Raw genomic sequence first — 22,764 nt, 5'->3', positions numbered from 1 at the left:
CTTGCGGAGCGTCGGGCGTACAAGAAGTTTGTCGACGCGAACATTGTCGGTGAAGGCCCCGAAGAGCACATGACTGACCTGTAACGCACCTGCCGTTGCGTTGATTCGTCGTCTAAAGAAGAGCCCATCCTCTGGGTGTGTTTTCTTTCTTTCCTTTTTTGTTGTTGTTCTTTGACCTCTTTCTTTTCCCTCCTTTTAACCTCGAGTAACACTAACTAACACGCAAAAAGCAATGGAGCATAAAACCAAAGAAAAGAAGATGATTAACAAGGAAGAAGGAAAGGGACATATGGTGACCGGAACCTTTTTGATGGCACTCTGTCGTTGCTGAGATGCATGAGGTGACTGCTTTTTCTTTTTAAACAGCTGCCACCAAGCGGCGCACATTGTATGACTTTTTTTTCTCCACTTTTTTTTCATTTTCTTATCGTGCGTCGGCAGCAATTCCTTGTACACCTGCTCGTTGCCTGTTTGTCAACGCTTAGAGCTTCATAGATTAACTCATACGATAAATCTGGCAATTTATAACATTTTTTTTTTTACCGCTTTTCCTTATTGCCGTGACACACCGTTTCCTTTTTACTTCTTTACACCTATAAAAAGAGAGCCACCATGTATCGTTCCAAGAAAGCTAAGGGCAAGAAGAGTGACAAGTCGGCGATGGCCGAAATCCACGACGCCGCCGCTGACACTGCTGCTGCTGAATTGGCCGCGATCAAGGAGGAGTTTGGCTCCGTCGAAGGCGGCCCGGCCGTTAGTGGCCTCGCCTCCGCTAAGTCGCAGCCACCAGGGGCCGCATCGGCGCCTTCACACAAGGTGGCCGACGCCGCCACCGCACAGGCGATCGTGAACTTCAAGGCGAGCTTCACCACCCCGTCCATGGTGTTTAATCCATCCACGAAGACAATCGAGGTGAATGCTCGGTTCAACCGCAACACCGTCACGGAACTCTCCCGGGCTCAGGGCGCCATGCTCAGTGTGCTGCGCGGTGCAGAGGCGAAGGCAAAGTTCTACACCCCCAAGGAACTGCTGTACGGCCTCGAACAGGCCATATTGTACCTGCTGACCTCCACCGCCGTGCCGGACAACGAATCTATCTCTCCATTGTCAACACGGAGGCGGATGCGGATCAAGGTTGCCCACACTGGAGAGCTACTTTGCGCACCACACGGCCCCGGCAAAGAGTATCGCCGCCACCGCCTACGCACTCTCCGAGGGCCTCTCGAGGCGCGCTGTTGAGTCGTTTGTTCAGACGCTGAGCGCACGCATCGAAGAGGAGGCCGACCCCATCGCCGAGAAACAACGCAGCCTTGAAGAAAAGAATGCCTTCGCCGCGACGCGCAACAACGTCACGGACTTTACGCAGATCTTCAGCAATTTCCTGGTCGCCTACGAGGGCGTGCCACGCGCGGCCAGCAGCGCGAACCCCAGCCTCTCCAACGTCAACACGGTCAGTGCTGGCAGCCAATGCGTGTCTGCGGACCTGCTGTCGGAGGCCTACTACAGCCTGCTCCGATGGACACTGGCCGTTGACCCAGAGCGCAAAATTCTCCTTGCACAGCAGCAACAACAACAACAACCCGCGAGTGCGAGCTCAAAGGTCATCGTTGACGAATACGATCCCTACGAGGGTCGCATCACGCTGGCGAGGCCCACCTCGACGACACCGTGGGGCTGCATGTTTAACGCTAAAGGCTATCTTGTCGGCATCAGCAACAACTTGCGGAACAACTCTGAGGCGGGTGAGCGTCTTTTTCGTGCCTTGCAGCAGCACAGCGGGAAGGAGTTGGGCGTTCCGGTGCTCGAGGCCAACCGCCGTCGCATTCGGGCGCAGGACATGTCAGAAGAGGAGCTACAATCCCAGCGGGGGAACATTACGGCCGGGCTGCGCGATAGCCTGACTAGCGACGCCAAGGTGCTGCGTCTCACTGTGCCCCGGAAACGCAAGAAAAGCCTTACCAGCCCGCGCGAGGTCCTCTTTGAGCTTCTGTCCCAGGGTGGCGAGAACGTCAGCGGGCAGCGCGTCTTCTTGGTGCTTCGCCGCGCCAACACCACGATCCCGTGGGGGGTGAAGATGGTGAAGGATTCCACCGGCGGCCTCAAGCTGCAAGAGTTCAGCGACCGCATCCACCTCTCACCCAAGGCGAAGGACTTCCTCTTCGAGCACCGCGGTGGTCTCACCATTGTGGGTCTCAACCACAAGGATCTCGCCGACCACCCTGAAGCGGCGACGGGGGCCACGCTGCGTGAACTGATCTCTAACAGCTTGGTGATGGCGCTGTGGCTTCAGGTGAACCGCAGCACGGACGCTGTCACGCACGGGCTACCGGCCTCTGAAGCTGCGGCACCTGCTCCCGCAGAAGAGGATGCTGCGGAGGTTAAGGAGCTTGAAGGTGTGGAGGAGGCAGAGGAGCCAAAAGAGGCAGAAGAGGCGGAAAAGGCTGAAGCCGACGCCGAAGACAATGAGGCCGTAGAGCATGCAAATGAGGAGGACCTGGACGAGGAGAAGCTCGAAATTCCCGCTGCAGCGGAGGACGAGGCAGAGGTCGCGGCGGCAAGGGAAACCGTGACGGAAACCGTCACTGCCACTGCATCAGCGATGGCCCAAAACACCGCGCAGACGGTTGCGTCCATTCGAAAGGGCTGGGACCTTCACGACGATGTCGAGGAGGACCCGACGCAGGACGCCAAACCGATGGAGCTTGCCGAGGGCGACGCAATCAAAGACGAGGAAGCAGAACACAGGAAGCTGCTGGAGGAGCACGATGTGGCTGCCGACACCGACGAGGCCCACGCTGTCGATGGCGACGGGGAGGTGGAGTTGATTGAAGGGCAGTTCGGATTTGCCAACAACGCAACCCACCAGCGCGCCAGCACCGACATCGAGACGGCCGTGCAGGACATCCTAGACGCGGAGGGCAGCGGCGATCTTGTTGACACGGAAGGCAAAGGCGTGACCGCCACTGCTGGGGAAGAGGGAGAAGTCGCACCTAAAAAGCGCGGCCGCAAGCCAGGCAGCAAAAATGCCACTACAAAGACAAAAGCAAAGAAGGGCAAAGGACGAGAAAAGAGCAAAGGAAAAGGCAAACGTGGCAAGAAGTCCACGAGCCAACCGGAAGCTGAAGAAGCGGAAGTTGCGGAAGGCGACAAGGCTGAGGAAGCCGCCGACGAAGAAGCGAAGGAGGCGGTGGAGGAGAGGGACGAGAAAAAGGTACCTGAAGCCTCGCAGGACGCCGTAGACACCGCTACCGAGGAGCCTCTTGTAAAGGGATTGAAGACAACCGCGGAGATTGCCATGGAGGAGGGGGGAGAAGCTGGCGAGCCAGCGAAAAAACAGGAGCGCAAAAAACGGTGAAAAGGCGGACGCCGCCGACAACGAAACGCGCATTTCTATCGCCGACCTCGTGGACGCGAAGCCGCTGGTCTTTCCTAATGGAGTCTCGATGACCGCGTTCGACGGTACAAAGATGGAGCTCACGCGGCCGCAGGTGTCTCTGCCGTGGCACATCAAGGTGGGCTTCGCTGCTGACGACATGGTACTGACGGGGCTCCCAGCGCACAGCGGGGATGCGGGCGTCCCTGCCGATCATCCGTACCTCGCCTACTTGGAACCATTTACGAATACGGAGAAGGGAGGGAAGGGCCGGTGCCTCGTGGAGTCCGTGAACGGCACGGACCTTTCCACTGTGACCAAGGCCACTCGGCAGCAGGTTTTTGACATTATCAAAAGTGCCTCAAAGCTGAACATGGTGGTCAAGTTCATCCGTAAGCGGTGAGAGGAACCACCACAGCGATGCCTCACCAAGTTTTATTCTTTATTCTTTTTTTATTGTTTCTTTCATTTGTTTGGTTTGTGTGGTTTACTTAACCCGTTGAGAGTCTCATTTTCATAGACCAATCCAAAGACTGATTTTCATAGAACTGTTCTTTTAGGGCCTGTGTATGCGTGCGTTTTTACTGGTTGCCTTTTGAGGATGTCGGACCTTTTTTTCCGTAGTTGTGTCTTGAACATCTTCTTTTGATCTTTTTTTTTTTAAACCAAAACATGAGAAAAAAAAACGATAACAGAAATAATACCAAAGGTTTTTATCGGTTACCGCGCTTCGCAAATCTGCTAAAGCATCAACAAGGAGCAATCTTTTTGTTCCACCACCACCTAATGATGGAGGGAAAGCACTCGTGAACAGCTTACCATCATTTCATCTCCTCTTGTTTGTCTGTTCTCCACCTTACATGAAGGCAATTTTTTTTTTTTTTTTTTTTTTTTTTTTTTCACTAATGTCTATTCGAGAGTAGCACGTGCTGTGTTAAAAAGTACTAAAAATTAGAATAATCTCCTGGCCTCGCCATGCGAAGAAATGTCGATAGAATCCCGCGAAGTATCAGTTTCATCATCCTGGTACTCAGACTCGTTGTCGAGCGGGTTGCTCTGTGATACGCCTGTACCTCTGACCCTCTTTCTGTTGTTCTCACCTTCTAGCTCAGTAGAGTCGATTTTACATGAAGGCAACAACCAATAACAAAAAAAAAAGGTGACACATTCCGATTTCCTCAAATGCTACGCTCTAGCCGACCAGCCCGGTTGCTACGGCTGCAGTCTGCCACCTTCGTGGAGAATCCAGTTAACTGCATTGCCTCTGTCACGCTACAGGTTACCCGCACACGGACCGACGAACCCTACGGCTTCAGCTTCCGCCGCCCGTCCAAGGCGAACGGGGGCAACCTGAAGCTGAGCCAAATTCCTTTCTTTGTGGTGGACGCTTCGCCCGTGTTCGACACACTGTTTCCGGACAAAGGACGCATCTACGCTGGCACCAGCGTCTATCTTACCTCTGTGAATGGCGTTTCTGCTAGCGAACACAAACGAGTCATGGCTGAACTTGGCACGGGACACCACCACATGGTGAATTTATCGGTGCAGATGGGAGAACGGCGTACAGTCAAGACAGAGGACGCACACGAGTCCTATGAAGAGGTCGACGAAGACCTTGATGAGAGCCAGGAAAGCGCGGGCGAGGCGCGTGTGGTGGAGGCAGCGACAGCTCACAAGCGCCGTACACACACGAAGAAAGGTCCAAATGGAACGGCGGAGCAAGGGGATGCGGTTACCACCATACTGAAAGAGGTGGTGGGTGAACGGAAGCCCTCAAAGTCCACTAAAAAAACGAAGAAGGCTAGCGTCGTTGACAAAGAAGAAGAAGAGGAGGAGGCGGACGCGAACGCAGCCGTCGCCGCACCGACGTTCGCTACCTCGATGCAAACAGTGATGCATGAAGTGACTGCCCTTCAAGAAAAGCTAACGCAAAGCCTCGCTGCCATTGATAGCCTTCAAAGTGGAAAGCGAAAGTACACGAAGAAAGCAGCCACTGGGACACCGAAGATCAAGAAGGCAAAAGGACTCATCAAACCATTAAAGGTCAGAAAGCCAACAACACCGAAGGCGAAGAAAGCAGCGCCGGAGAAAGCGAGAAAGAATCAGCGTAAGAGACAGTCTGGTAGCGGGAAGCGCGAACAGGTCGCTAGCGATCGTGTTGTCGACGTCCTTGAGTTTTAGGCCAGAGTGTTTTTTTTTTTTTGCATAGATTCTTCTTCATAGACATTTTTTTGCTTTTTTTTTTCCATTTTGTCAATGAGCAGAGATCACTCTCATCTCTGGCTGTCGGTTGAAACGATAGTTTGTTTTACTTGATACACACAGTTACTTTTTTTACTTTTTTTTTTCTTTTTGCCTTCCCCTCCTATCTGCTCTCTTCTTCCTTTCCAACCACATTTTTATGATTTCAGTCAGCTGACCTTTGTATCTGTACCTGAGCTTTTTGTTTGTCAAGCATAGACGAAAAAGAGAGAAAACAAGAAGTGACACTGGCAAAGATCTGCCCTCCCCTGACTCTCCGCCTTCCCATTTCCGTACTGGAAACTATATTGTGTAACGCAATCACGTTCACTTCTGACACAGTGGCTAGCCAACATCACTCCCCCTCTCCCAATTTACACCAAACCCGTCTGTTAGTGTCCTTTTCTTCTTTTTTGTTTGTTTGTTGTGTGTCTGTTCCTCGCTTCGTCCTCTGGCTTTACTTTTATAGATCCTGTTAGTCGCTGTGTGTGTACGTGTATCATGACGTCCCCCGACCCCGCTCTCACCGAAAGCGGGGCCACGCGTTTGGCGAATACACTGGGGAAACTGAGTCAGGTGCAGGAGCCTTCGGAGCTTGTCTACGGCGAGACCCCCATTCCCGCCTCGGAGCCGCCGGCGGGGGTGGAGGAGGACTACAGCGTCACCGTCGCACGCAGAGTCTCGACGGTGCTCGGCAGGCTCAGTGAACTGTCCAAGTCGAACCGCCAACGCGTCCTGACCCCGCGAGGTGTCTTGTTGGAGCTGATGGACATCGTGCAGCACGGCCTCTTCCTCTCCCTGCCCCCAGAGATGCGCCACGTTGGCCGCGAGCGGAGCTCCCTGGCGGCCGCCTTCCACACCTACGTCTCCTCCCGTCGCATCCCGGTGGAGTCGATGATGGAGGGCCTGCACACCCTCACCTACGTCAGCGTAAAGCTTCGATTTGAGCTGGTGACACTGCAGTTGCAGCAGCGACTCCGCGAGGAGATGTCCGCCCTCTCCGCACAGGCAGACGCCAACGCAAAGGACGCCCGAACGCCATTCGAGGAGGAGCTCGCCGCTCTTGTAGTCACCGAAACGCTCCTTACGGACTTTATCGACGTCTTCACCAATGCTCTTCTCATTACGCCTGTGATCTCAGCCGCCGCCAACGCAGCTTTGCATTCGTCTGTGTCCGCCGCCATCACGACGAGCAGCTTGGCACCGGGCTCCAGTCAGCTCACCCTCCAAGGGCCTCACGCGCTTTCCAAACTTCTGCCAACGCTCGAGCGATACTATTATCAGTTCGGTGACTGGGTCATGGTTGCCAACAACGCGGCCGCCGTTGCGTCCTTCTCCTTCACGAAAGTGGAGAAGGTTGCAATCGACGAAAAAAAAGGTCTCGTGACGTGCGACCTTCACCGACCACAAGCAACGGACCCATGGGGCCTTCTCTTCAATGAACGTGGTCGGCTGGTGAGTGTGGACACCTCCATGCGGGTCGGTGAGAAGGCGGGAGAGCTGCACGCGCTGCTCCGCTGCTCGCAGGAGGGGGCGCGTGTGGTGGCCGTGAACGAGGTGCCTGTGCGCCGTCCTCGCAGCACGGCAGGCGCGGCCGCTCCGGAGGCCAGTCAGACAGTGCTGGAGGCGGTGCAAGCCGGTTCCCACCATCGCACGCGGCTGAAGCTGACGTTGAGCTCGGAGAACTTCCGGTCTGCCGCGCTGCACGCGCCTGCCGAGCTCGTCTTCTCTCGCCCAGCGCAGGGTGGCGAAGGTGCCTCGGGTCAGCGGGCGGCCTTGCTGTTTCACCGGCTCAACACGAAAGCGGTGTGGCAGTTTGCGATTGACGGCGACCTGATGTGGTTCCCGCCCCCGCCGAAGCTTCTTACAGAGGACGTGCGCCAGTTTGTCCAGAGCTTCCCGTATCGTCTTCGCGTCTTTGCCGTGAACGGCGTGGAGGTGACCGCGCCAGCCCAGGTGCGCGACATCGTCGAGCGCGTCGAGGTGCTGCTCCTTGAGCTGGTGGTGGTGCCGGTTCGTGAGGCCACTGTGCACGGCAAGCAGCAGCAGCCGCAACAACGTCCCGTGGGAGGAAAGAAGACAAACAAGAAAACGCAGATTCCCGTCGAGCAAGGGGCCACCTCGGCGTCAGCCGCTCGCATCGCCGACGTGTCCGCGGAGAACGTCTTAGCGATTGAACGGCAGGTACTGGAGGCGAACCGTCGTCTGATGCTGGCGCAGGCACAACGCGACGAACTGCGCGAAGTGCCCTGGTCGACCTCACCGCTGCTTCTGTGGCAGCCGATGCTGGGGATGATGCACTTGGTGACGGTTACGCGAACAAGGAAACGGTTGCGGAGGAGGCGGTTGCCACTGACACAGCACCTGCCGCGGTGGAGGGAGCCTTTGATGATGCAGCGGACCAAATCTTGCAGGACATGCTGAAAGCAGCGGGCGTCGATCCGGGCAACGGTGACACCACCGCGAAAAGCAAGCGCAAGACACAAAAAAAGAAGGGCAAGACGAACCCCATCGACGACAGCCAGTCCGCCGAGGTGGCTGCCCCCTGTCTGTTCACGAACGACGTGAAGCTGACGGCTTTTGATGGGAAGGAGATGACCTTTCTCCGGCCTTCGACGAAGCACCCGTGGGGCCTCAAGATTGTCCAGCACAAGGAACCGGAGGCGATGGATGCGGAGGGGAACGCGCTTCCTTTTTGCATGCAATCTCTGCCGGACGCCCTCCCAGCCTCGCTGGACCACCCCTTTTGTCACAGTTCCACAAGGGCAAGAAGTCGTGGGCCATCGAAGCAATCAACGGCAAGTCGGCCGCCGCAGATCCGAAAAAGACACTGGCACTGATGCGTAACGCAACAAAGATGACGCTCAAGCTCATCCGCTTTTAGCTGCGGTGATGCCTTTTTCTTTTTGTTCTTTCTCTTTCTACTGCTTACTATGTTGCTGCTCTATCGATAGAGAGCCAGTTACTCTTCATAGAATTGTCATGCATTCGCTGCTTTCCGCCTTTTTTTTTTTGATGTTCTTTTGTATTTGTGTTTCTTTTTTGTTTTTTGGATACTATTTCCCCTCTCTCGCACTCTCCGATAGACGCTTCCATTTATGCGGACAAAGCAAAAACATCAAAAGAGAAGGAGTACTAAACAGCGTGAAAAGTGCCGTGATTTTGCACGCATGTAGGCGAGTCGGTGGGCTCTGTCTGAACGAGGCTTAGCGCGTTGCGCATGTCGCGTGGCTGCTTCTACAAAGTGAGGCGTGCCACCCACAGCTTTGCACGAAAACGTATGGAACAGTGCTCATGGACTGTTTTTCACGGCAGTAAACTCAAACCAAAAAAAGAAATAATATGTCCCTCAGTTCTCTTTCCACGTTTCTTACTCTTATTCCAAAGAAGATGGCCACCACTGTTCATCCATGGGCGGTGGCCTACAGGAACCGTCTTCAAGGCGGAGGACATACCAACCCAGTTCGGGGCTCACAACAAAACAAAGTACCGTCTTTTTTGCAAGCAGACTATAAAAAAGAGCAACAATGCATCGCGGAAGCTCTCTCCTGTCGCATTGACAATTCGCTTTACTTGCACAGTGTGGATGTGATGAACACGTTATGGCAGGCAGACGAAAGTGAGCACACCGGTGAAACAGAGACACAACTGTTTTCACCGTTTGAGAAGGACGGCGTGAAGAATACGATTTACTCCGATCACGACGTGAGCGCCACGTCCAGCATTGCGGGCGAGCCGAGCGTGAACGAGGTGAGCGATGCGATCACTCGCTACCTCTTCAGCCGTGATGGAAAGCTTCAACGTCTCCTGCACGAAGAAGCGACGCCGTGCACGCCAACAAACCGCAATCCTTCCGTGTACGTGCTCTCTACCTTTGACGCAGTCTTGACGTCTATTATTCGCTTTTCGGTGATTACGCCACATTCAGTGACTCGTCTCCTGACGACCAGAAGAAGAAAAAGGTAAAGATGAGCGAGCAGCGCGTCCCCACAGTGTATTCCTTTCGAGATAAGCGCGAGGAGGGGCCCCTACAACCTCCTGTCACCGGCACATGGGAACGAAATGGCAGCAAGCCGACAGATGGTCGAGATTCTCGTTTGCCCGTCTGTCCGATCGCGGTTACAGCGCGCTGCATGGCCGTCAGTCTCTGTCCTGCATCAACATTTGCTCCGCCGCGTGGATGGAGTGTTTTACGGGAACGCACCATCGAAAAAGGTGCTCACGCCTTCTGGTCGAGCCTTCCTCCGAGAAGCAGGGCTTGGTCAGGATCTGGCTCGTTTAAAGGAGGAGCTCTTCAGCTTTCCCGGCAGCCTCTTTTCCTTTCTACGGCCACAGGATCGCGGAAAGGGCGTGCCGCTGACTGCGCCAGACAACCAACGGTTAAAGGACTCTCAGAGAGCCTACGAAGTGGTGGTGCCGCTTGCAAGGCCTGCGTTGCACTACCGTTTCTACGTGCAGACGGAGAAGCTCATCAAGGCGATGGGCGTTCCTTCCACAAATCTATTTATTGCTGCGCCTGCCGTGGAACGATCCGTTGCCGCCAAGCAAAACCATGACCGGGAGGAGGAAAGAAAGAACTGCTCTGAAAGAGACCGTTTGTGGTTGCTTTTGGAGGACATGACGGAACTCCGGCTATTGGTCACCCATTTACTGTCGATTGAAGTGATGCTGAGCAATGCGAAGCGCGTTCATCAGGCGCTAAAGGAAAGAACGACAGTCTTGCGGAAGAGGGAGAGGCACTGCTGGGCCTCGCACAGGAGGTTGTGAGTGTAGCGAGCCGGCCCGTTTTCTCTGACATTCACGCTGCACGGGGCGGCTTCCGCTCACACGCCTCACTCCGTCCTCTGTCGGAGCTACAGAAGGCGAAAGACCACTGTGGGAAGCTCAGCCTACCCGGCGCCGATGTACCGGACCGTTTTCTGTCCGCCGCGCAGCTCTACAATACATTTGCGGAGCAGCTTCGCGCGCAGGGAGGAGAGACGCTGCGGTCGCCGCGGCGGCACCATAACAAGGAAGCGTTTTCTTTCGTGTACAGCGCGGGTGAGACGTCATCACCGTCGGTGGTGGGCGACAGCAACGCGAAGAAGAGCGTCTGTGCTGTTGTCACTCGTTGCTCAGAGCGGACTGCATGGCCGTTCCAGGTGGCTCCGCGATCCACCAAAACTGGCAGCCCCTCCCTCTACTTGACACCTTCCACAGGGAAAGGTACACCATACACCTCCCCGGTTGCGGCAGCGTCAGCGAAATCTTTCTTTCGTCTGTTGGAGACACACCCGAGGCTGGCTGCTCTCAACGGCCATCCTCTCCCTTCCTCGGCACCGCAGAGAACTTGCTCCGCCAATCGCTTAAGCTGCAGCTGCTGTTGAAGAGGCGGTGAAGCCAAACGCCTGTCCCGACAAAGGGGCAGCACCAACACACAAAGAAACACAAAAAACAAAACGATACAAAATCATACTAAAAAGTGCGGGACTTCTGTCTCGGTGAAGTTTTCTCCAATGTGTGTGCGTGTGTGTCTTTCTCTCTCTCTCTCGCTGTGAATTCTCCAAATCTTTCGAAAACTGGCTTCCTCTGCGCACACGAGTCTCTCTCTCTCTCTCACACATATCCACTCTAGACATTCTATCTCGTCTCCCGCTCACCCACCCAGTCTCATCACTTACAGAGTTTTCCTTTTTTTGCACTCTCTTCCCACTCTTCTCCCGCAACTACAGCAAAGCTCTTCCACACGCACTTCTTCTTCGCCATCCACTCCTTTCTTACCTCACCTCTTCTCCATCCCCATCATCATGGCTCTCTACCAATACGCGCTCGCCCTTGCGGCTGCCTGCCTGCTGAGCAGCGTGTCGGCCAACAAGGATGAGTTCCCGCTGGTGTGGGTCTGCCTCGGCATCACCATCGCCGGCGTGATCGTCGCGCTGTATGTCGCCTACCGCCGTCCCGATGAACTGCACCTGCCCGGCTCCACTGTCATGACGGCACAGGAGACAGATCCCGCTGGAAACTACAAAAATGTGCTTAAAGGTAGCGATGAATCGGCTAAGAACACAACAACAACAACAAAAAAAAAAAAAAAGGAAGCGGAGTAGCAAAAAGGCGTTCGACGAAAAGATGCAGAACCATCGCGTAGGGCCCCTGCGATGACGTTTCTCTTGCCCCTCCCCCTCTCCCTCCCTCTCTACCTGCCTTCACCGGCGCAGACTTTCCTGTTACTGTTCTGCGATTCTCTTTTCTCTTCTTTGTGAAGAGAGAAAGGGGGGAACGTAGTTTGCTGTTACAGGCAAAGGCTTCTGCATTGTTTCTTCTTCAGCCCTCGTCTTCTATTCTTTTTTTTTTTTTTTGTTCCTGAACATCGTCTGTTTTTTTTTAATTTTGAAGGCGACATGCCTCAATCCTCCCCCTATCTTCATATTTTTCTCTCTTCTTCCCCCTCCTTTCCCTTTTTTCTTCTTTTTTTTTTCTCTTATAGCAAATGCCTGTTTCCCCTTTGCCGTTTTTTTCCTTTTCCTTCTTTTTCCTTTTCTTTCCTTTTGTTTTAGCTTTAAATTTGGCTCAGACCGTGCGTTTGCAACTGAGAACGAAGGGATCTACTTCGTTTTTTTCTTTTGTTTTCAAAAAAAAAAAAAAGAATTCGCCCCTTGCGAGAAGGTAAAAGCATAAATCCTCGCTATTCCCCCTTTTTTCTTCTTCTTTTTTTTACATTTTTCCCCACTTCCAACTTGTCCTTTTTTGTCTTTCACTGTTGTAGCCTTTGAAACACTTAATCTTCACTTTTTTTTTACTGTTTTCTCTCCGTCTTTTTCTTCTCTTTCTTGTGTGCTTTTTTTTTTTCTTTTTTGACGAAAGGACTCACCTTTTTTTTTTTTTTTTTTTTTTGTTTCGGCAGCCCGCGTTGCGGTTGTACACCTGAACCGAAATCACTCATTGAAAACGCTAGGCGAGTGCACAGAACAGCAGAAATTTGTTTCTGCACTTCGCCTTTTTTTTTTTTTTGTTCAATGATTTTTTCTTTTCCGTGCAAGATCTGTACTGAGAAAGCGCATGTAGATGTACCCACGTACATGCGTGTGGATACCAAGATGGAAAAGATGTGCCTCGAGAAAAAAAGAAACACTGCACCATGAAAAAAAAACCTCCTGGCACCCAAAGAAGAGAAAAAGAGTGAAGTTCCTCAAGTAGGGCAATCGACCGCGTACCCCAGCAATTCTGGACGGCACTTGTCATGCTGGTAATGATCCCCCTTTTCCTTGCGCGCGTGTGCGTTTTGTGTGTGAAGGAGGGCAACCTACTACCCACTTTTTTTTGCGGTGGGTAGTCTTTTTTGTGAGACACCTTCATTCTTTTGCTTTCTAATTCTAAAAACCATGTTCTCTTTTTTTCCTTCTTCCCTTCTTTTTTTTTTTTTTTAGTAATTGCTCTCTAGTGTTCTCACCGTACACACGTCCCCACTTCTTGCCCTCCCTTTACGCTCTTCATCACCTTTTCTTTTGCTCTCTTTTTGCGCTCACTCCTTCCACACAGACAGCCCTCGAAAAGCTCTCCCCTTCCGGTCCGTCCACCTCTTCTCCATCCCCATCATCATGGCTCTCTATCAATACGCGCTCGCCCTTGCGGCTGCTGCCTGCTGAGCAGCGTGTCAGCCAGCAAGGATGAGTTCCCGCTGGTGTGGGTCTGCCTCGGCATCACCATCGCCGGCGTGATCGTCGCGCTGTATGTCGCCTACCGCCGCCCCGATGAACTGCACCTGCCCGGCTCCACTGTCATGACAGCACAGGAATCTGAACCCGCCGCCGATGGCTATGAGAATGTGCAGAAGGGCTACGAGAACACTGTTTAAAAAGGGAAAAAAAAAAAGAGAAAGAAAAAGAAAAATAAAACACACAAACGAGAGAAATGAGCGTTTGACCATTCCAAGTGTTTTTGCACTACATCATGAAAGCACTCGCGGAAGTGAGTTGCTTTCCAATGCTTTCTTCCGATTGACTTCTTTACTTTTCTTCTTTTTTTTTTAAATTCCTCTTTTTTTTTGCCGTCTTTCTTTTCGACTCTCACAGGTGACTGTCTGAGTGTGTATTTTCGTTCTTTTTTTTTCGCTTTTTGTTTTTTTGATTTCTTTACTACTCTCTCGCTGCAAACGCTCTTTTTTTACTTTTTCTTTTCTTTTTGTCACCTTCTACAGCACTGACAGAACATGGCGGCGGATGGTTTGGGTTGAAGCTTGGGGAAAAGGGACTCTCTCTCTCTTCCTGTTCTCTTTTCAAGCGTGGTGGAGTCCCCCTCTCTCCTTTTCTTTTTTTTTTTCTTCTTCTTCCCTCACTTTCTACAGTCGCCACTGCCGAAAGTGCAAGAGGTGCTGTGCCATGGTTCTACGCACTCTACCCCCGTTGTACACCCCTCTCTCTTTTCTCTCTCTTCTTTTCTTTTTTTTCTTCTTGAGAACCTTTCCCCCCCCCTTTCTCCAATAATACGAATGTTTCTATTTTTGAGCGTATTCGTCTTCAAGCGTCGTTTTTATTTTTTTTTCATATATAAAGAAGACGAACAAACTAAAAAAAAAAAAGAAGTATGCGAACGTCCTTTTAGTAGTCAGTGCATTGGTGTGTGTGTGTGTGTGTGTAGGTGTGTGTATGTGAGTTTTAGTGGAGAAAAAAAATTGCAGAACAATGGCGCACACACACACACACACACACGAGGTGGTCAAATGCCGCATCTTTCTTTGGAGAAACGGCTAGAATGATCTTCAAGTGCTTTCACCTTCTTTCCACTGCCTTTTTTTTTTCATGAAAGCAGTCTCTAGAGTACATCTTTTTTTTTTGTTTGTTGTTGTTGCTTTTCTGCGTGTTCCTGTTTTTTCTTGGTTATTCATCTCTCTCCTTTCTATTTCTCTCTCCGATCACGCATTTGGGTTACCCCCTTTTTTTTTTGTTGTTGTTGTTGTTTCCTTTTTCTCCTTCTTATTTCTTTTTTGTGTGTGTGTGTTTCGTACTTGACCTCACTTCCTCTCAATGCCTGTCGAACCAAAGCACAGCGGAAACGGTCTTGGCGCCGATGCGATGTGGGAGCGCGATTACATGCGGCACCGTCAGCGCGTTGCCACGCAGCGTTCTTGCATCGACAACAGAATGCCGGAGAGCTGTGCCTACACCCGTCCGGTCCGCGATTTCAACATCACCTACAACCGCGCGAGTGCTGGCAAGATCCAGAGACAGCGGCAAATTGAAGAAGAAAACCACAAACTCGTAAATCGAATGGTCTACATCATGGAAAAAGGCGGCGGCATTGACAACGCGGAGCCCTGGAGACAGCCACAAAAAGCGGCGATGGCGTCGGCGTACAAACGACAGGTGGAGCAGCAGAGAATTTCAGAAGAAAATGGAAGTTACTCGAACGATTGGAGAAGGCACAGCCGACGTACAGCGCGAGTCGAATGGAGGCCGATCGCACTCGCAGTGTAGAAATTGCCGCGCGCATCAGCCGCTATCCGTATCAGCCAATGGATGAGTCCGGCTACGCCACCCGCTCTCGCACCGATGTTCAATAACCACGTCTGCTTTGTCTTTTTTTTTTTTTTCTTGTTTTTTTTTATTTTTATAGAGGGGAGAGAAGGAGAGGAATCGGCGCGTCTCTTCACCCCTCCTTCTTTGAGTTGGTGCTTGTTTGAGCTGCTTTTCATGTAAAGTCGGTTGCCTTTTTTAAGCACTAGAATAAACGTTGTGGGATGGGTGTATTTTTTTTGCTACCCCCTTTCTTCTGCTTTTTTTTTTTTTGTGTGTGTTCTCTCATGATGAATATATACTACACACACACACAAGAAAAGAAAAGAAGAATACACTTGGAAAAGAGACGCCTTTGTCACTTTGCAAAAAAAAAAACTTCTTCACTGCTAGCGCACCAGCGTGCCGCATTGCATCTGCTTTTTTTTTTTTTTTTTGAGCTTTGATAACGAGATTGCCTTGAAGATTACCCTCTTGTTTGCCTTATTGCCTCACAAGAAAACGCTGTCCTCTCTTTGGCTCTTCTTCTTACCGGACCTTCCGTTCATCTTTTCTTCCCTTTTTTGTTTTTTTTTCCTTTTTTTTTAAACACATAATCATCATTCCACACCTTTTTTTTTTACAGTTTTTTTTTTAAAGAGACAACCACCACCACAAAAGGGAACTCACAAGACACAGTTCTCCTTTTTCTCCTTCTTTTTTTTTTTCCCCTCTCCCTCTCTTCCTTTTTTTTTTCTTTTCTCACTTTTTGCTTTTCTTTTTTTTTTTTTTGACTTTTTTTTTTTTAAAGCACTTCTTTCTTTGTTTTTTTTTTTTTCTTCTTTTGTAACACCTCTTCCCCTTTTCCCACAGCTGAACAATCGCATAGAAGCCCAACCACACCTTCTTGTCAAATCACCGAAGGGAAACAAACAAAAAAAAACAGTCTAAAAAAAAAAGAAAAAAATATGCCTGTGAACCGCGACGCTGGCTCTGTTGCCTCCTCCGAGAATGTCCACGTGCCAGACGACGCAGCATCGTCTGCCTGAAGACGCCGGCAACAACACGGCGGCAGCATTAGGCGCGGGCGGCGACGGCCTCGGCAGCAATGAGAGCACCGCGCTGCAGGACGACCTCGTCATTCTCACTGGAGATCGCGATCAGACCGATCTTATTGCATTTCACCTGGAGGAAAAGGGAGGAAGCGGTTTGAACTTTCCACACAAGGCAACAGCTGCCATTGCGGATGAGAAGCTTTTTTTGCACGATGGGACGAGTGAAAACGACTCCGCGACGGAGCCGATTGCCTCGACGGCTGCCGCTCATTGCCGGAAGCGCAACTGCTTCTCACCAATTCTTGACTTTGTTGAGGTGCTGATCCCCTACGGCGGGTTACTGTCCAATGTCTTCTCTCTCGGCTCCGTGACCCTCGGTGGTGGGATTATCTCGATGCCGTCGTCCTTCCAGACGAGTGGCATTCTCATGGCGGTGATCTATTTGTTGGTCATCAACGTCATCACGATCTACACCATCGTGCTGATGGGCTATGCCATCAAGATCACCGGATTTCGAAACTACGAGGAGATGGCGCTCGGGCTGTTTGGGCGCGGCTGGGACTACTTTGTCGGCTTCATTGTGTGGCTCTCGTGTTTTGGCACGGCCGTCGCGTACATCAGTGCGGTGACGTCTCTGCTCCTCCCTATCCTTGAGCACGCCCCGCACACGCCCGAGTACCTCAAGACAGACAGCGGCCAGAAATTGCTCACGTCGATGGTGTGGCTTGGTCTGATGCTGCCCGTGGTCATCCCAAAGCGCGTGAACAGCGTCCGTTACGTTTCGGCGATTGGCGTGTCCTTTGTGCTTTACTTTGTCGTGTGCGTGGTCGTGCACAGCTGCATGAACGGTGTAAAGCTCGGCATGCGGGGAAACATGCGTTACTTCACGTCCGGCAACGAGGCGATCTATGGCCTCAGCATCTTTGTCTTCTCCTTCCTGTCGCAGTGCATCACGTACCCGGTGTATTTAGAGCAGCGACCGAAGCCCTCCATCAAGCAGCTCACAATCGCCGCCGCACTGTCCATGTCGATCTGCATGGTCTTCTACATCTTTGTTGGCGTTTTTGGTTACTTTGACTTTGCCGATGACACCAAGGCCGCCGTCCTCGAGAACTTTGACCCGGTGCACCAGCCCTACATCATGGTGGCCTACGTCGGCATGCTCATCAAGATTTGCGCCGCCTACTCAATGAACATGATCCCCTGCCGCGATTTTGTCTACTACTGTCTGAAATGGGACCTCGACACAAATCCGTACTGGAAGCACATTATTGCCATCACCATCATGGCCCTTGTCACCCTCATCTGCGGCCTCTTCATCCCCTCCATCAACCTCGCGCTTGGACTTGTGGGCAGTCTCTGCGGCGGCTTCATCGGCTTTATTTTTCCCGTTTTGTTTTGGATGTACTGTGGCAACTGGAGCCTCCGCACGGTGGGCATTTGGCACTATTTGGCCTGTTATTTCTGCATCATTGGTGGCGTCATTGCGATTGTTTGGGGGACCATTGCGACGATCTATTCCAGTTTTTTTGACGTGTAAAGGAAAAGGGAATGGGAATGGGAATGGTGTGTGTGTGTGTGTGTCTGAGTCGCGTGCTGCTTCGAATGGCCTTTTCTTTTTTTTTTTTTTTTTTGACCACTCTTTTTTTTTTTTTTTTTTTTTTTTGTTTTCTGATCGTTTTCATGCAAACCAATTCGCGTTCCTGGCCGCGGCAAACGATGACGCACCTCCTTCCTCTTCCCTTTTTTCTCTCTCTTTTCTCCTCCACCCCCTTCTTAATGTGAGGTAAGCTGCCGTTTTTGCTAGGATCGACTATTTCTTTTTTTCTCTTTTGTCTCTCGCAGATCTGAGTCCATCTTTTTTTTTTTGGCTCGTTGTGTTTCTGATGGTGACAGAGCGGGAGAAAAATAGATAAAGATGGATTTTGAAAGGGTTTTCTCTCTCTTTCTCTCTCACTGCAAAGACAAAACGGAATGAAGCAAAAACACACGCGCTTTTAATTATTGTTCTCACTTTATTTCTTTTTTTTTTTTTTTTAATGATCTTTTCTTTGTTGTTTTTGTTGTTCTTCCTCTTTTTTTTTTTTAAATAGTTTTTTTTTTTTTTCTATTTTGTGAGAAGGGGTTTATCCCCTCGCACCTACGTGGATTTGAATGAAGGGCCACAGGAAATGCTGGATCATTCAAAGTACACACAGAGCACGATCTTTTTTTTTCCACCCTTTTTTCTTTTTCTGGATGTAAAGAGAGAGTCTAAAGGGAAAAAGCAGAAAGCAAGTCAAAAAAAAAAAAAAACACAACCTACTTTTTTTTTTTGTTTTCTCAGCGCGGAGGATTTTTTTTTGTCGTTGGTTGGGAGCGGTGCGTTGTCTTTGCTTTCTTGCAATAAAATGCACTTGTCAGTCTCTCCCGTGACGTGAACACGAGAAGGGAAAAAAGGAGAATGGAGCCTGTCAACCTCCTCGATACAAAGAATGAATGCCTCTTTTTTATTTTTCTCTCGTCTTGTTTCAGTTTTCAGTTTGTCCTCTTTTTTTTTTTTCAAAGTACAAACGTCTTATTCATTGAACTGTGCAGGCAATCTTCTCTATTTGTTTGTTTTGTCCCCCGCTTTCTTTTGCTCTTCTTTCTCTCTTCCTCCTTCCTCCCACTCCCTTCGCTACGCCGCTACGGCTGAGACGCTAAATCACTTTTTTTTTTTCTTTCTGTTTGTCTCTTTTTTTTCCTCCATTGACTCTCTTTTGCCGACTTTATATTTCTTTTTTTTTTCTTTGTCTCACTTTTTTTTCTTTGGCACGTATGTGCGACATGCTATATACACACGCATGTCGCCGGCCCTTTGCTGGCCTCCACCCGTGCTTTTTTTTTTTTTTCCTTTTTTTTTCTTTTTTTCCCCTTTTATCTTTTATGATTGTTTAATGTTTTTTTTTTTTTTTTTGTTCTCCTCCACACTAAGCGTTCAATTAGGGGGGGGGAAGGGACCGTGAGGCACTCTTTCTCTTTCTCAAACGTGTCCGACACCCGCACCGCATCTCCACGGACGACAACGAATGTCTACCTTTTGCCGAGCACACCTCCACGCTCAAAAGCTTGTCGTTGATCTGCGCAGAGATCGTTTTTCAAAAGCAAAAAAAAAAAAGAAAGAGAATGCACCAATGTTTTTCTTCTATTTATTTTCTATCGTTTGCTTTTGTCGCCCTATTTCGTTTTTTTTTTTTTTCTGTGTGTCTTTTTTCTGCAATCGGGTTACGTTTTGTGTTTACACACCCTCTGGTCGTTCTGCTCCCCCCCCCTTCCCTTCTCTTCTTTCTTTTTTTTTTTTTTTTTTTAATGATTGCTTTGCAAGCGCTTTTTTTTTTTTTGCCCTTTCCTCTTTTTTTTTCTTTTTTGTTTAAAGATTTTTAACTACACGGGAAAGAAGCCCCAAGGCGAAATTGTTGTGAAATGCGGATTCAGAAAGGGACAGATCCTTTTCTCTCTCTCTTTTTTTTCCTTTTTTCTGTGCGAGAGCGGGTGCGGTGAAATACATCTCTCCCATCGGCGAGCGCGCTTTTCATACGATGCACGCGTCGCCGCTTCCATTCTTCTCTGCTGCTTCATCATCTTTTTACCCCCTCCTGTTTTCTTTTTTTCTTCTTGTAGCGCAAAAAAAAAAAAACCATCCCTTTTTTTTTCTCCACCATTCAACTCCCCGCTTGCTTGACCGAGCATGTCCAAGGCGGTCACCCCAAGTGTTCTCATGACAGTGGACTACTCTCTCGACGATGCCATTGAAGTTGCCGCGCAGGCGCTGGCCACAGCAAACCGTCTCTCGGCCTTTACCGGTGCGGACTGTCTGCAGAGAGCGGCATTCACACTTTCCGCGATCCAGAGGTCGGCGTGTGGAAGCACCGGCTTGCACTCGCCCTCTTCGGGACTCCTTTGGTTGGAAATGGTTTCCTGGCGGGGCGTGGTCGAACTATCGTCGATTTCACACGCCGATCTTTGAGGCTCAGCCGAACGCCGGGCACGTTGCGCTCGCGGAGATGGCCTCTCTGCTGCCACTCGGTGAGTCCGTGAAGATTGCCACGCAGAACGTGGACTTTCTCCACCAACGCGCGGGCTCTCCCGCCGCCGCTGTGTTTGAAGTTTACGGCTCCGTCTTCAAGCACCGCTGCATCGCCAACGGCCACCCCATTAATCTTCCGACGGACCAGCCGCTGCCAGAAAAGCAGCCGAAGTGCGCGATCTGCCACAGCAAAGCTCGCCCTGACGTTGTTCTCTTCACGGAGAGCCTCCCAGAAGATCCAGTGGAGTGGTGCAACAGCGGCGATGGAGTCTCTCCGCGCGGGGGACGTGCTGCTCGTCGTTGGCACCAGCGGCTCCGTGGAGCCAGCGGCCTCACTGCCTAAATACTGTGCACGTGGCGTCATTAAGATCGAGGTGAACGCCTCCGAAAGCGGTCACACCGCGGACATGGACCACTTTGTGAAGGGACCCAGCGCGTATTGCCTTCCGCGGTTGTTAGCCAGAGCAAAGGAGCTGAAGGCGCTTGCCCACAAGAGATCTTTGTAACCGGTGGGGCAAGCGGGGAGGAGGGGGCTTGACTTGCTGAGCTGGTTTTTCCTGGCGGACTCTCTTTGAGTGGTTTACAAATCGTAAGGCACTCTATACGCTATTCTTTGTTCTTTAAACTGTTTTTTTTTTTGCTTCACTTTCAAAACACTTGTTTGCTACCGTAGCTGGCATACATGCATCTCGTCACTCATCGTCACGCAACAATAAAAAAAAACAAACAAACACGATGAAAGGTGAAAAAATGATTACGGTGCTATGCGCTGCTGCTTGTTGTGCAGCGAAACGAGTTGGTTCTGTCGAGCATGCTCCCGTCCGTCTCACTCTCCTCTCTGTTATTTTTTTTTTTTTTCAGCTTCCCTGTAGACGTAGTCACTCTTTTCCGCGTAGCTAAACCCGTAACAAACGCCTTCTCTTGAGCGTTGGATTAAGGACTTGTCGAAGTGGAAAGGAGGTTCTGCTTGTTTGTCCCGTTTTGCTCCTTCTCCGACGCCAGTGAAGAAGAGAATCCGTTTGTGCCAGGAAAAGACCTTTCCCACGTTTTGCTGCCTGCAATGGACGAGACAACCCTCTCCGATGTGGACACGAACAACTTGGAGAAGGAATTTGTGTTCAAAGTTGTGGTGATGGGGAGCTACAACGTCGGCAAGACTACCTTCATTAAGCGCCTCCTCCACACCCGCCTGCCGCCCAAGCACCGCGACCCTGACGGAGATCGAGGTGAGGACACCGCCGACGATGAAGAAGAACTGGACGACGGGAGCGATCCGGACGTGATCCCTGTCACGCCAACCGTCGGGACCGACTTCTATTCCGTGTTGTGCGCCACGTGACGCCCAACAAAAACGTGCGGCTGCAGCTGTGGGACACGGCTGGACTGGAGCGCTACACGGCGGTGAATGAGACAACGTACAAGAACAGCTCCCTCGTGGTCTGCCTATTCGACATCTCCGACAAGGCTAGTTTGGAGGAGGTCACCGAACGGCACCTGGCGCAGGCGGCCGAGTTCATTCCTGACTTGGAGCAGGACGGCATCTTTATTGTCGCGAACAAGATGGATTTAGTAGACCCGACAGAGGAAAAGGCGCGGGTGGAGAGTCAGCAGCGTGCGGCGTCCCCGGAGGCCGCCTTCTGCAAAGAGGACGACGAAACAACGGACCTGACGTCGTCGACGGCCGCCAGCGGCGGGCAAGTGAAGCCGAGCAAGGAGGTTCCCTTGAGAGCCTTGTCACCGTTACAGATGTCCAAAACTCCGTCCTCGACCTCTTTGCCGAGGTTCACTACGCGGAGGTTAGTGCCAAGAACCGCTCGGGCATGTCCGAGGTGCTACAGCGCATGTGTTTAGCGCTTCTCCGCAACGAAGGGCAGCTGTCGGAGGAGGAGGAGCTGCTCCTTTACAAGGGACACGAAGATGATGTGACCTTTGACATTAGTCAGGACTCTCATCTTTTGCACGGCAAGGAAGCAGAGAGTCCGAGAAAGCTGCCGCTCCACCGCCCCAGCCACCGAAAGCAGAAGAAGTGGTGTCGTCGGCAGCGCTGCGGGTGCCTGCGAGGCCACGCAGCCTCCTCTCGTCGTGCGACAGCGACTCCAGCCGGCAAGCCCCAGCGAAATCGAAGACCCACCCTCTGTGCTGCTAACGGCGGGTCCTCGTCGCAGCATCCCTTCCGTCACCACAACCGCTGGCGCTTCTGGTACGTCGGAGTTCGCCGCGCCCGCCGCGCTAACGGCGGCGAAGACAACGGCGTTGGCCGTCGCGGAAGGCAGCGACGGCGGGAGCTGGAAGAACATGGGCTTTTCCTTCGACATGGGGCCCTCGCCACTAAACAGCACCGCCCAGTTCTCTCCCAGTTCGGTGCCACAAACGCCTGCGGAGCGGGGCAACACGACGTCCCACGCGGACAACGAGCGAACGGCCTCTGCGCACGCAGACCCCAACGCCCCTGTATCAGCTCCTGCAGGAAAGACACCGCCACCAAAGGCGTCGTGGCGAAAGACAGCAGCGGGGCCTCGGCCAAACGAAACAAAAGAAGAGCGGGCGGCAAGGGAGAGGGCGGAGCTTATGGGCTCA

The 22,764-nt window shown here is 51.5% G+C and overlaps 2 protein-coding genes and 1 pseudogene across 2 annotated transcripts; all 3 read left to right on the top strand.

Moving 5' to 3' along the window:
- The first annotated feature begins 612 nt into the window (after positions 1-612).
- On the top strand, positions 613-3,355 carry LOC126766477 (uncharacterized). Its single transcript, XM_050484253.1, has 2 exons — positions 613-1,055; positions 1,135-3,355. The coding sequence occupies exons 1-2, from the start codon at positions 613-615 to the stop codon at positions 3,353-3,355; spliced, it is 2,664 nt and encodes an 887-aa protein (XP_050340210.1).
- Positions 3,356-16,095: 12,740 nt separating this feature from the next.
- Positions 16,096-17,679, top strand: LOC126766476 (probable sodium-coupled neutral amino acid transporter 6). The gene has a single exon (XM_050484251.1). It carries the CDS (start codon positions 16,096-16,098, stop codon positions 17,677-17,679), a length of 1,584 nt encoding a protein of 527 aa, XP_050340208.1.
- Positions 17,680-19,848: 2,169 nt separating this feature from the next.
- LOC126766475 (NAD-dependent protein deacylase-like) lies at positions 19,849-20,693 on the top strand (annotated as a pseudogene).
- The last annotated feature ends 2,071 nt before the right edge of the window (positions 20,694-22,764 follow it).

Source organism: Bactrocera neohumeralis, unplaced genomic scaffold (assembly GCF_024586455.1).
Source record: "Bactrocera neohumeralis isolate Rockhampton unplaced genomic scaffold, APGP_CSIRO_Bneo_wtdbg2-racon-allhic-juicebox.fasta_v2 ctg1379, whole genome shotgun sequence".
NCBI lineage: Eukaryota > Metazoa > Arthropoda > Insecta > Diptera > Tephritidae > Bactrocera > Bactrocera neohumeralis.
This window is presented reverse-complemented; position numbering and strand designations above follow the sequence as displayed.

What these genes read in the sequence shown, in the direction of transcription:
- LOC126766477 (XM_050484253.1), top strand. Translation starts at nt 613, where the DNA reads ATGTATCGTTCCAAGAAAGCTAAGGGCAAGAAGAGTGACAAGTCGGCG. An exon ending in GGCCTCGAACAGGCCATATT is followed by an intron (nt 1,056 to 1,134) that starts GTACCTGCTGAC and finishes ATGCGGATCAAG; the next exon opens with GTTGCCCACACTGGAGAGCT.
- LOC126766476 (XM_050484251.1), top strand. Translation starts at nt 16,096, where the DNA reads ATGTCCACGTGCCAGACGACGCAGCATCGTCTGCCTGAAGACGCCGGC.